This window comes from Aptenodytes forsteri, unplaced genomic scaffold, assembly GCF_000699145.1.
Source record: "Aptenodytes forsteri isolate BGI_AS27 unplaced genomic scaffold, ASM69914v1 Scaffold59, whole genome shotgun sequence".
NCBI classification, from domain to species: domain Eukaryota; kingdom Metazoa; phylum Chordata; class Aves; order Sphenisciformes; family Spheniscidae; genus Aptenodytes; species Aptenodytes forsteri.
This window is the reverse complement of record NW_008794085.1, coordinates 832,514-845,977: the sequence shown is the minus strand read 5'-3', so window position 1 is coordinate 845,977 and position 13,464 is coordinate 832,514. Positions and strand designations below refer to the sequence as shown.

At 37.9% G+C, this 13,464-nt stretch overlaps 1 protein-coding gene across 1 annotated transcript; it reads left to right on the top strand.

Annotated features, from left to right (window-relative positions):
- Positions 1-1,974: 1,974 nt before the first annotated feature.
- On the top strand, positions 1,975-7,553 carry LRRC8B (leucine rich repeat containing 8 family member B). Its single transcript, XM_009273922.1, has 3 exons — positions 1,975-2,074; positions 2,908-5,069; positions 6,103-7,553. The coding sequence occupies exons 2-3, from the start codon at positions 2,934-2,936 to the stop codon at positions 6,373-6,375; spliced, it is 2,409 nt and encodes an 802-aa protein (XP_009272197.1). The 5' UTR covers positions 1,975-2,074; positions 2,908-2,933; the 3' UTR covers positions 6,376-7,553.
- The last annotated feature ends 5,911 nt before the right edge of the window (positions 7,554-13,464 follow it).

Below are 13,464 nucleotides of genomic sequence, written 5' to 3'. Positions count from 1 at the left end.
TTGGCTTGAATCGAGACACAATTCAGATATTCTTTGCAGAATGAAAGCCTTAGTTTGGATGGGTTTAGTACCATTTTGTGCTTTTACACCTATGAATTTATATTCAAACCCCAAAGAATTATACCAAAAGAACTCATCTTAAAGGTATTTACAGATGTGTTTTCAATCACTCCAGCTCAACTTGCAAAAGAAATTGCTATTTCTTAGCTATGGTTAGACCATCTCAGCTGCAGGACTAGTAACTTTACGTAAATGCAAAAACTGTCGAGCTTAAATGGCTTTTAGTGCTTAGGAAGGGGACAATAACAAGGGCCATTACTTTATCTCTACTTTAGGAAAAGCAACTTTCAGATGGTGACCAAGTAAATAATTTGACAGGGGTGGCATCTTAAATTATTCTAACTAGATCTTGTAGATCTAGTTAGATCTTTTGCTCATTAAATGTTGGATCTTTAAAACACTGCTGTGGAAGGAGTAATGAGCTGTTGTTCTAATACAGTTATTGGAGTCCAAATATTTCATGATCTGATGACAATTTATTTTCTTTCCAGGAGTGTATTGTAACCATCCTGTCCTTCTTCAGCTGCTTTCCCTTGAGTGGGCCTGGTAAGTTTCTACATTCTATTAAAAGTAGCCTTGTCGATGCAAGAAGGGTTAACTTATTTTTGGCCATTCTTCTCCCTTCAAATGTGAATGTCGAGTAAGAATAAGGTTCTGCCTTAGTTCAGCTGTTGTTTGTCTTTTTATAACAGCTTGTCAGCTCTGTTTGGAATTGAAGTGTCCAGTACCAATATATTATGAATATGAGCCAGCAGTGTGCCCAGGTGGCCAAGGCGGCCAGTAGCATCCTGGTTTGTATCAGAATTGGTGTGGCCAGCAGGACTAGGGATTGTCCCCCTGTACTCGGCACTGGTGAGGCCGCACCTCGAATACTGTGTTCAGTTTTGGGCCCCTCACTACAAGAAGGACATTGAGGTGCTGGAGTGCGTCCAAAGAAGAGCAACGAAGCTGGTGAAGGGTCTGGAGAACAAGTCTTAGGAGGAGCAGCTGAGAGAACTGGGTTGTTTAGCCTGGAGAAAAGGACGCTCAGGGGAGACCTTATCACTCTCTACCACTACCTGAAAGGAGGTTGTAGTGAGGTGAACGTCAGTCTCTTTTCCCAGGTAACAAGTGATAGGACAAGAGGAAACAGCCTCAAGTTGCACCTGGGGAGGCTTAGATTGGATATTAGGAAAAACTTCTCCCCCGAAAGGGTTGTTGAGCACTGGAACAGGCTGCTCAGGGAAGTGGTGGAGTCACCATTCCTGGAGGTATTTGAAAGACGTGTAGACATGGTGCTTAGGGATATGGTTTAGTGGTGGACTTGACAGTGCTAGGTTAACAGTTGGACTTGATGATCTTAAGGGTCTTTTCCAACCTAAATGATTCTATGATTAAGAAAAATACGGAACATCCCTATTGCTTCCTATCTGTACAGCTTAACAAACTTTTTACAGTAAGTTTTCTCCAAAGCTGATAGTATCTGTGGTATTGCCGTTGGCACTGGATAGTTTATTAATCTGTTTCAGGATGTAAAATCTGGGCCTCTGTTTTTGAGAAATTTGCCTTTCTGCCAAACTGTGGTATATCAAAATTATGACTGAATTCTACTTCTTGAAGTCTTGCATGTTGCGTATTTTATTTTCACATAGTTATTTGGCAAAAAAAAATAATTACTTCCCAGTCGAAATAGGGCTAGCTGTAGGCAGTTTCCTGGTTTTTGTGTTGATGTGACTGTGCAAAACTTTGACTTCACATTCTACATGATCATGTCTGAGTACGTTCTGTTCCATTTCGTGTAGCTGTAGCAATGCAGAGCTTAATGGATCCTGATGTCTGCAATAAGGAAGCAGTTCTAATGAAAGCTGAAATATTTGCTCTTTATTCAGGTGAAGCCATTAAAAATAAAGTATATTGAATGTTTTCTCCATCCAGAATGAAGACAAATGTAAAGATGGCATGTCCAAGGAATTTTAAAAGGTGTAGACCTCCTGACTGAACAGTGCTGTGTATTTTATTCTCTTTAATTAGTAATGTAAGTATGAATCAAACCTACGCTGCTGGGGGTTAAGTGTGCCTTTTTTATATATATGACAATATTGGACAATAACAAGTTATGTTAGCTTCATTTTCATTCTGTCAGTATGCTTAATTCTCATGATGGGAAAAGATGGGGAATTATATATAAGAATATGTAATGCAAAACTGCTCTTTAAAGAATACACAAAAATTCTCAATTCTTTAATTGGGTAGAATGATTTAATCTAGTAGAAAACTCTAAATTACAAGAGCCATCATGTTAATATATCACTCTGATTTTGGAGTTCTTCATAAATGAGAAATCACTTTTACTATGTAAGTTTAGGACAGTGGTGAAGGACTACTAGTAACATATAGAATCATATAGAATCATAGAATGATTTGGGTTGGAAGGGACCTCTGAAGGTCACCTAGTCCAACCCCCCTGCCGTGGGCAGGGACGTCTTCAACTAGATCAGATTGCTCAGAGCCCCGTCCAACCTGACCTGGAATGTTTCCGGGGACTTCTTTAACTTATACCTGCTTGTTGCTTCTACTTGAACAGTATCCAAATGTTTGGTCAAAATATACTTTCTCCTAATCTCTGATGCTAGTTTCACTGTTCATTTAAATTTTTGCATTCCAAGTAACTTTTCTTAAAATAAGTAAGATGATGGCCAGGGTTAGATGCCAGGAGTTCTTGGATCTTTTTGCTATGTTCTGGATGCTAGGCCAAATGTTACACACATTTAAAATTGTGAAAACAGTAATAATCTTCAAGTGTTTAATGGTGAGATAAATTGTTTTTAACAATTCTCTAAGGATGTCTTTTCTTTTTTCCTCTACCAGCTGCTGTTCTCTCACAGGTGAAAGTCATGATCACGCTAACAGAACTCAAATACTTAGCAGATGCCCAGTCATCCTACCACATACTAAAACCATGGTGGGATGTCTTCTGGTATTACCTCACCATGATAATGCTGCTAGTTGCTGTGCTTGCTGGGGCTCTCCAGCTTACTCAAACCAGAGTATTGTGTTGTCTTCCTTGCAAGCTAGAATTTGACAATCATTGTGCCGTGCCTTGGGATTTAGTTAAAGCCAACCTTAACATGTCGGCTAGCTCTACAGCACAGATAATCATCCCGCTTAAAATCCAGAATGATCTCCATCGGCAGCAGTATTCCTATATTGATGCAGTATGTTATGAGAGACAGCTTCACTGGTTTGCCAAATTTTTTCCATACCTAGTGCTTCTGCATACCTTTATTTTTGCAGCTTGCAGTAATTTCTGGCTTTACTATCCTAGTACAAGTTCCAGGCTTGAGCACTTTGTAGCCATTCTTCAGAAGTGTTTTGATTCTCCATGGACAACGCGTGCCCTCTCAGAAACAGTTGCCGAGCAGTCTGTGAGGAAGTTGCCAATAGCCAAATCAAAAGCAGTGATTGCGTCACCTGGGAGTTCAGTAGATATAGGGGCCAGCAGACAGTCCCTGCCATATTCGCAACCTGGCTTGGAAACAACTGGAAGAGAAAATTCCTCAAGTGTTCTTGACAAAAAGGAAGGGGAACAAGCTAAAGCTATATTTGAAAAAGTGAAGAAATTCAGAGTACACGTTGAAGAGAAGGATGTCATATATACAGTGTATATGAAACAGATTATAGTGAAAGTCATTGTATTTGTAATAATAATAATTTATGTCCCCTACTATTTATCGTTTATTACACTTGAAATTGATTGCGTAGTTAACGTTCAAGCCTTTACAGGCTACAAAAGGTACCAGTGTGTTTATTCGCTAGCAGAAATTTTTAAAGTTTTGGCTTCATTTTATGTTGTTTTAGTGATCTTCTATGGCTTAACTTGTACTTACAGTTTGTGGTGGATGTTAAGAAGTTCACTTAAGCAATATTCTTTTGAGAAGTTGAGAGAGAAAAGTAATTACAGTGATATACCTGATGTAAAGAATGACTTTGCATTTATTCTCCACTTGGCAGATCAGTATGATCCTCTTTATTCCCAACGATTCTCAATATTCCTGTCTGATCTGAGTGAAAACAAACTGAAACAGATAAATCTTAACAATGAATGGTCAGTGGAAAAACTGAAAAATAAACTAGTAAGAAATTCCCAAGACAAGATTGAACTTCACCTTTTCATGTTAAATGGTCTTCCAGACAGTGTCTTTGAACTGACAGAAATAGAAGTCCTAAGCCTGGAACTTATTCCTGAAGCCAAACTTCCTTCAGCTGTGACCCAGCTAGTCAATCTCAAAGAACTGAATGTTTATCATTCATCACTAACTATGGATTATCCAGCAGTCAGCTTTTTAGAAGAAAATCTGAAAACATTGCGCCTGAAATCTAGTGAGATGGGAAGAATTCCGTTTTGGGTCTTTCATCTAAAAAACCTACAAGAGTTGTGCTTAACAGGATATTTCATGCTAGATCATCACAACTCCATATACAACGAAAGCTTTCAGGGGCTAAAAAATCTGAGATCAATTCACTTAAAAAACAACCTTTCCCGTATACCTCAAGTGGTTACAGATCTTCTGCCTTCTTTACAACACTTGTCTATCAACAATGAGGGAAATAAACTGATAGTGCTAAATAACCTGAAGAAGCTGGTAAACCTGAGAACCTTGGAATTAATCTGCTGTGATTTAGAGCGCATTCCCCATTCCATTTTTACCCTAAACAATTTGCGTGAAATCGACTTAAAAGAAAATAATCTCAGAACGGTGGAAGAAATAATTAGTTTTCAACATCTTAAGAACCTTTCTTGCTTAAAATTGTGGCACAACAGTATTTCATATGTCCCAGCGCAGATTGGTGCATTATCAAACCTGGAACAATTGTTTCTAAATTATAATAATATTAAAAATGTTCCATTGCAGCTATTTCTTTGTAAAAAATTACACTATTTGGATCTTAGCTATAATAAGCTAACCTCCATCCCTGAAGAAATCGGTTATCTGACCAATCTGCAGTACTTGGCTTTGACAAAAAACCATGTAAGTAGAACTTTGAATTACTACTTTAAAAAAAAAAAATCAAATATTGACTTAACCTACCATTTCTTCTGGAACAGCCTCTGATTCAAAATGCTTTTGTGGTGTTCGTGATTAAAGTAAACCCAGTAAAGCTGAAAAAAGGGGTCATGCTTGTTTAATTACTAAAACTTTGGTGTCATCAAAGCTTGCGTAATACTGAGTAAGTACTATCCTGGTCTGTAGCAGCTTAAGGGCTCTGATCCGGAGATAGGATAGGTTAGGATGGCTGCAGAAATGTATCTTACCTTTCCCGGCGGCTGTCTATCTGATACAGTATTTTAATGGAAGTGAACAGTGTTAAATTTTTACTTTAAAATGTCAACCTGAAAGCTGTAGTGAATCAACAGCTAGTTGATGAGCAGCTCAGCTGTCTGACTAGGAAGAGGGAAATAATTATAGCTGGTAACCTCATTAGCAGTGCTAAACTGTCTGGTTCGTTAGTGTGGGATCCATGCTTGTGACTTAAGATTTCTTTTGATTTATAACTGTGTTTTCACTGGTGAGGCTGGTTTTGGATGTTACATGTCAGTAGTGTGGACCAGGACTAAGTTACTACTGTACTGCACAGATAACTGCTTGTACAGGTTTCGCAACACAGGAGCTGCTAATGTCTCTCCAGAATTCATGTTTGTTCTTCATTAAGTGATTCTTAGGAGATAGTAGCCTATTTATCTCCCCTGCCACCTGCACACATTCGTATGCACTTCCGCTCATGCGTGCATGTATACGCCCTCCCTGCCATGCTTATGTCTTGACTTCTGCCAGTAGCTAAGCATCTTCATAACAAAACAGGTATATAAAACCATTGTAGTGTTCTCAAGCACTTTCTTGCATAATGATAGAAGCATTACAATTTCCTTTTCTTTATCCTTCCATAAACTAAGAGGGTTTTCTTGCCCTAAAATAAAACTGGGAAATGTCAAAATGTGCAGCTGCATGTAAGCTAACAAGTTTTAATGTACATCATTTTTGTTCTTTTCTTTGCTTTTTCTAGATTGAAGTGCTGCCTGATGGATTATTTCAGTGCAAAAAGCTGCAATTTCTTCTTCTGGGAAATAACAGTCTGATGAATTTGTCCCCTTGTGTGGGTCAGCTACTGAATCTTGTTCAATTAGAGCTCATTGGAAACTATCTTGAATCACTTCCTGCTGAACTGGAAGAATGTCAGTTCTTAAAGCGGAATAGTCTAATTGTAGAAGAAAGGTTATTAAAAACACTTCCGCCTCGCGTAAGAGAGCGTTTGCAGACATGCTCAGATAAGTGCTAAGTTTTAAAATGAAACTCTGCATCGTTGCATTCTATAATCCTTTTGCTTAATATCTCTCTAAAGATCTGTATAGGTGGAGAGGAGTAAAGGAGAGATAACTGTTTACAAATCAGTCTTAAACTTAAATGCATTGAACTCAGTTGATTGTATTGGAAAAGAAAAATTTATTTAGATTCGAACAAAAAATGCAGCCTTTAACAGGTAATCATATGTTTGAAAAAATCTGAAATATGAATTGCTGGTTGGGTTCTACTGGTTGAAATAATTCAGTTAAATGTTTATGATGATACTGAAATGGAAGAGTCGATTGCCTGTCTATAGTGAGAGTGTATATACTTTTTTTCCTATGGGAATTTTTTCTGTTGATAGTGATAATCTTAAACAGTTCCATCTCCTGCCGTATGAGGTCTAAGAACTGTCTGGAAATAGCTTCTAAATATAATGAACTCTTCACTAACTTAGAATATGTTAAATTAAGAGTTTAAACTATTTGAGCAGTTCAATTGCATGGGGTATACTGAAAGTAATTTTTCAACATACCTTAATTTTTAAAGCTTTTGACAAGTACTGAGCATTAATTCTATAATTGTGGAAGATGCCATTTGAATCTTGCTATTAAAACCAGTTGGACAATAATACCTGAAACCAGTTTCAGTATTTTGTCTTAGAAATAGTAAATACAAAATGAATTGTTGCCTAGAAATTGGGAGGAATCAGCAGTATCTGGAGTAACTGTTGTGCGCATGTACTAGACAACAAATCTTACAGTACTGATCTTCATAGATAATGATGGCAAACGGAACACAATATAGTTGCAAAGTTGTCGTCTGTATGTTGTGAGCATCCCAGGCGTTAGTGTAGTGTATGTTGCTGTTTAACATTTTTATAACTTCTCATTACTGACTGCCTCAGTGCTGCTTCTCCACACCCAGTTACTGTATTTTGGTGGCTGGGGAGAGGATGAAGGAGGTTTGTATTATAGGGACAGAAAGACACAGTTAAAACAAACCAAATAATCACACAGCTTATAAGCACTTGGGAGGGAAAAACAGGAAGCATTACAAGCTTTGCCTCTTCTAGGGATGTAATAACTTCATAAATTATAGTGGTGGAATGAGCTCTTATGCCATCCTTAGTACTTGCAAAACTGGATGGAAATAAAATGGTTCCTGACTTCATTCTTCTGCTGTGCGCTGTTTTATTGTATTTGAAGTCTTAACTCTCATGATGTTTATCATGTTCACTAAAAACATAAGTTATGCCCCTGGGAAAAAAGAGCATGCTTTCCAAAAACTTATTTGAAAACTTTTTGTATTATATTAAAGTTTTCAAAACCAATCTAAATTATGGGTGAAATAGGTGAGGTAAACTGTGCTCTTAATGCCTTTGTGTTCATCAAGTGTGCTAACTATGTATTCCAGTTTGTAGTAACAAATCATCACAGATAAACCAATTTTAGTACTAGACTACTTTTAGTTATCTCTTGCTCCCATTCCAGTGCCACTTTTGTGGAGAGTAAGGTTTATTTTGAATGAAAATGCCAAAACCAAGTCTGATCAACATGGAAGTAGGAGATGTCTCTGCAGTAGCAGTGCAAGAGGTGCATGTTTATTCACTGTACTGATGGCATTCCAAAGACCTTTGTAGTTAGAGCACTTTTCTTCTCAGGGAACCAAAATGTGGTAAAACTATTACTTTTTATGTAGCTCTGGAAATGTTTAGTGTAAACTGATTAGTTGTGTTTATGTGCAGACCAGTGCTGCTGGAACAGTCTTTCATGGTGTCTGTATATAGCTCTTCCAAACTCTACTTTCAACTAATTTTGAGTTGTATAATAGTTCCATAGGAATTGACATGGTTCGCAAACAGAGCTAGTTGTGGTAGATGTGATTAAACCAGAGTACATTGATTTGCACCCCTGTGGCAAGACTTTTGTTAATAATTGCAATAGGTCTGTCAGGACTTTACAACTTAACATTGAAGAATGCTTCATGCCAGAATGTGACACGCAAGACTTGCGGTCTAGTAATTTTTAAAAGATTAAGCAAGCATTTTCTTTAAAGCTTTTTTTCTAAATTGGAAAGCTGTATTGAAAAAGTTAAATAAGCAAATAACTGGCTTGGCCAATAACTTCAACTTTTAGCAGTGCACCTGTCCATTTCCATAATCAACAAAACTGATAGAGGTGAACAATGATCTTAAATGTGCATTTTCTGCTAGTTCTGTCAGAGGGAAATAACAGAAATAACTTGGAGAAAGGTACTTAATTTCTAAAATGTGTAACCTCAAAGGATTTGAGGAAACACTAAGAAATGCATAAGAATATAAATACTGTTTTATAGGTTAAATGGATTACAGTTTTTTGCAGACTTTAATATTTTTTCACTCTGCACCCCCTCAAGAGGGTTGGATTTTTTTTTCACTGCATGTTTGAGTGTTTATAAAACACCCAGACAAAAGCCAGAAAGTTTAAAAGCTAGAATCTCTAGCCTTGCTTTCAAACCACAGTGTGCCTTTATTACCCATTTTGTACCGTGAAACCCAATCCTAGTGCTTAGAGTTGAGGGTGGAGACAAATATAACTCTGAATTTCTCGAATTCACTTCAGCCATGACCTTAATATTCAATATTTCTTCAAAATGAGGGGATTTTCAGGGAATCAATATATGAATCCACTGTCATAAACTTTGTACAATAAGTATTGTTGGCATCTAGTCTTTGTATTAAACAATCACTTCCAATCAAAAAAAGACTTTTCAACTTGTTTCAGTGTTGTATTGTGTTTAAGAACTTTGTATTGTGACCTTCCGTATCATGAACATTTTTTTGAAAAATTAAATTTTTTTTGCATTACAATTCTATGAACTGTTCTTTATTTTCAGTATGAGATGTTGCATTTAATGCAAAGCTCAGAAGTCTGCTTCCAGCTGTCTGTAACTATGTGCTAGCAGGTATATCTTCCACAGGAAAGTGTGAAGATAATGAACAGCAGTGGGAAATGAACACTGTGCTCCATTATCAAAGCAGTTCTCATGTTCTAGGCTAGGAGAGAAGCTCCTGTGTTGATTAGAACTAAGCTTCCATCTTAATCATTATTACAGAACCTTTTCCAAGTCCCCACTTTAATTTTGTGAGCTGGGTAAATACTGAATGCAGCCTGGAATTGTACTGGGAGAAGCAAGAAGGCAATGATTCTCTTCCCAGCCTGGCACATACAGCTGTCATGCGGCGAAACTGCCGAAAATAATGCTGTTGGTAGTAAATCATGCATGTGTTTCATGTATTGCACATTGTGTTAGCTTAAAGATCGAATTTCTCTTGAAATGTGAGGTGATACCTGATGGCTTTTTGTGGGAACCTGGGTTTGGCTCCATGTTTTGAAGACAAGAACCCCAAACATGCAAGTTATGTTACGTATTCAAGTGCTAGCTTCTTATCTTTCAAAATAAGAACCTTCCTAGCAAGTTTTACAGAACTGTGGCCCTTTCTTCTTGGAGATAAAATGAAATAACTAGTAAAAATTGACTTGCGGTTTACCTGTTTTGAGGTGGTAGTGTTAGTAAAATAAGGCAGATGATTCTTCTTAAAGTTGTTGTTCCATGCTCTTACAGATCCATTTATTTTGTTTTTGTGGCAATTTATTGTAGTTCTAATGGTTGATTTTTATTTTTTTTTTAACGAGTAGATTTACATCATGTTAACAAACTTCCTTGGTATGTAGACTTTCCGTCTTCAAGAATGTGACCTGAAGTTCATTCTGTAATCACTTACTAGAAAGTGACTCCCTCTTCCCTTTCCACCCCAATAAATGGCGGGATTATGGAGAACGATGTAAGAGCAACTGAAGAATTTTACTAGCAAATAAATGGCAGCAAATCCTGAAAGCTGGAGGCAGTGCATGTCGTCCTATGGATTGTTTATCTCAAGGATTTTGCAGAACTTTGGGTATTTCTGGAGATCGGGAGTTGATCAAGCTTTCACACTTTATTTGGCCTTGTTGGGTGGGTGAGTCCCTCAAATGTGCAAGCATGGTAATGCATTTCCCAGAGAGAATGCAGAGACGGTGCAGTTTACTTGCTGTCATGATGGAGTTGACAGCTAATGTAGGCTGTGGCAATAGGGGAGGAATTGTAGTTAATGGCTAGGAAGAAGCAAGTAGTGATACTACAGTCCTATACGCTTGTAGGATATAGCAATGTCTCAGGAATCCCTGTGTCTGGAGAAGTCACCATCCTGGCATTACATGAAGAGTTCATCCCAGTCCTCCATTGCCAGGACACGTAGGTGACGGAGGGGGCAGCAGCAGCCCACTCTGGGGCTGGACTGGCATCTGAAAGGGTTTGGGCATTAACTCAGTCTAGCATGTTTAGTAAATGAACTACTACATTTTTGCCTTGTTGCTTCCTTATGCTCCTCCACTTCTGTGAATATCTGTTCTCTCTTTGTCCAACCTCTAATAACTTATAATCCATTTTTATTATTTTGTAGAAGTGTGCTCTCTGCTTGGCGGGAGCTGGCTAAAAGACTTTCGGGTGGTATGGATATGCAAGCCATACGCATTTAACACTTGGAGAAGTGGAGAAGAGAAGATGAAAATTGGTCTACCTGCAGAGAGAGGGGAAAGGAATAATTGCTTAAAGTAACAGGGGAGATGTCTGAGAGATAATTATTACTACTTAGCCCAGCAAGGCTATTGGGAAGTATTGCTTGCTTAGTAGGCAGTTATGACAGTATGGTGCTTAACACAGTGAGGTATTACTCTACAGTGCTTGTGGGCATGCTGTTAAACAGGTGAATTTATTACTTGCTATTGTTTTTTTTCTCTTATAAAAATGCTATTTATAAAGCTACTGCTACTATTTCTAAAACTTGCTTATAAAACTCCCACATAAAACTAATTTTCTTTCCCTTCCCTCATACTTGCATATCTATGTATTACAGAACCAATACTCTTGTCAAAAGATGTTGCAAAGCAACTAATGTGATTAGTATTTGAAAAGTGTGCAAGGATGAAAACTGTAATGGGAGGTATGTAGAAATGCCAGTCACTGCAACCTCGCTGGCAATGCAACTTGAAAATCTCTTAGTCAGGGTTAAGGCTTAGTATATGGATGGTAAGGGAAAAAGGAGGAATATAGCTCACTACTCTTCATTGAAAACATAGCTAACCTGCAAGTAAGTAGTGAATTGACTGATCATTTTAAATCCGCCTTGCTCAGTAGCAGGACTGCATAAAATTGTGCATGAAATAGTTTGGTGGGTTTTTTCGAGTGAAGTTGCTCATTATAGCTAAAGGTGCTTAACCCCTCTGCATCAGTGTAGGGGAGGTCCCAATCCTCTGGCCCCTGTGCTTTGGCCCTGTGGTCTGCCTACACCTTTGTTTTGGCTTTTGCTGGACCTTATGCTGAGCTGATTCAATGCAAAAGCCTGGCAAAACACTACTTATTGTACTAGTTTTCTGCTGGTTGAACAAGCTGAATTAGTTTGGTACAGTCTGACAAGTACCAAAGTCAGTAGAAGAACGGGACAAAGACCAGTGCCTCCCCTTACGATGATTGCTTAGGGTGCAACTTTGCATTTGCTTGCAAAGTAATTATCCTTGGCTGCCTCTTCTTTTTTAATAGTACATTATTACAACCAAATAGTCAGGACTTTTTCACATGGGCTATAATATATATATGTATATAGTTACATATACGCACATACATAGGTATTGAATCCAGATCTGGTATTAAACAGGTCTAGGACACAGTAATATACTAAGTATGTTTATCTAAAGGTATTAATGAAGTGGAAAGTGTAAGAATAGAAAGATTAAAAAAACCTCTTTAAAAAGAGTTCATACATAGCATGTCTTGAACTGATCTTACTGGATAACAGATATGCTCGGTTACCTTGGCTGCAATGGTTGCCTGAAGACTTAAGAGTAGGAGGGAAAGTAATCAGACCTTCCAGACGTGTAACCCATGATAACTGGTGACTATGTACTGTCCATTAGCGGGATCATTAATCCCTAACACTGTCAGTTTTCCGCAGGTTGCCTATGTTTTATCTAGATTAGTGCTCTGATTATGGAGCAGCGATAGCAGTTTCTGCGCTCCTTTGAGAGTTTTCTGCTACTTAGGGATGATTCGGGTTCTCCAGCAGCAGCTGCTGAACTGTTGTATTTTAGTCTGGGTTATTAAGGTAACCCAAAGTTGGCATGGCTTTTTGTGAGGTAGACAAAAGTTTAGTAGCTATGTCAAAGCAACAGAGCCGCTCCTGTAGTGGAGATGGAAAACTGAAGAGGGGAGAGAAGCTAGGGCAGGAGCTAGTCCAACTGTTGTAGAGCAAGTCATTTTCACTCCTGAATGAGTTCCTTAGTCTGGCTGATGAGGGATACTGATAGTTTTTCTTCAAAGCAGTCTGTCTCACTATAGAAAACTCATGAAGTAACTTGAGGGCTGCACAGGGACTGATTCTGTAAGGTCCTGAGTTTGTGAGTAACTGCTTAGTGAATGTGCTTGACTCCCACCCAAAGCCAGTGGGAGTTCAGGGTATTCATACCATTCCAAATAACCCTTTTAATTCTTAAAGATGTCTTGATAAAAGGAATTTGTAAAACAATGATTTGTTTTCTTCCTGTTCTGTGGATAGAAATTATAACATACGCATGAAAAGGAAATGGATAACAGTTTTCTGTTTTAAAAAATGGCTAGAAACAAGCAACAATGTCAAAGGCAAGGACATATGAATCTTATTTGATTTAAATCTGTTTTTATGCCAAGTGTGTGTGGTTTTGCTAGCTTGAAAAATAAATCCACTGAATGGTCTTAACTGATAACGTTATTTCCTGCATTGGTTCAGAGAAAATTCTGATAAACTTTAGGTACAAAGTTTTAAATTTACTGAGTCTTGCTTTTAGCTATAGCTGCCTGTTTTTCTGGATTTAATAATGCTAGCAGCTTATAAAGAGGGATTGGTTTTCATTACCGTGGATTTACACAGATCCATCAAGAATATAAACAAAGCCTCATATTCCATAGCAAAGAAGTCTGAAATTCTACATGAAGTTTCTAGTTGCAGTAGGCTACAATACAGTTACGTTAT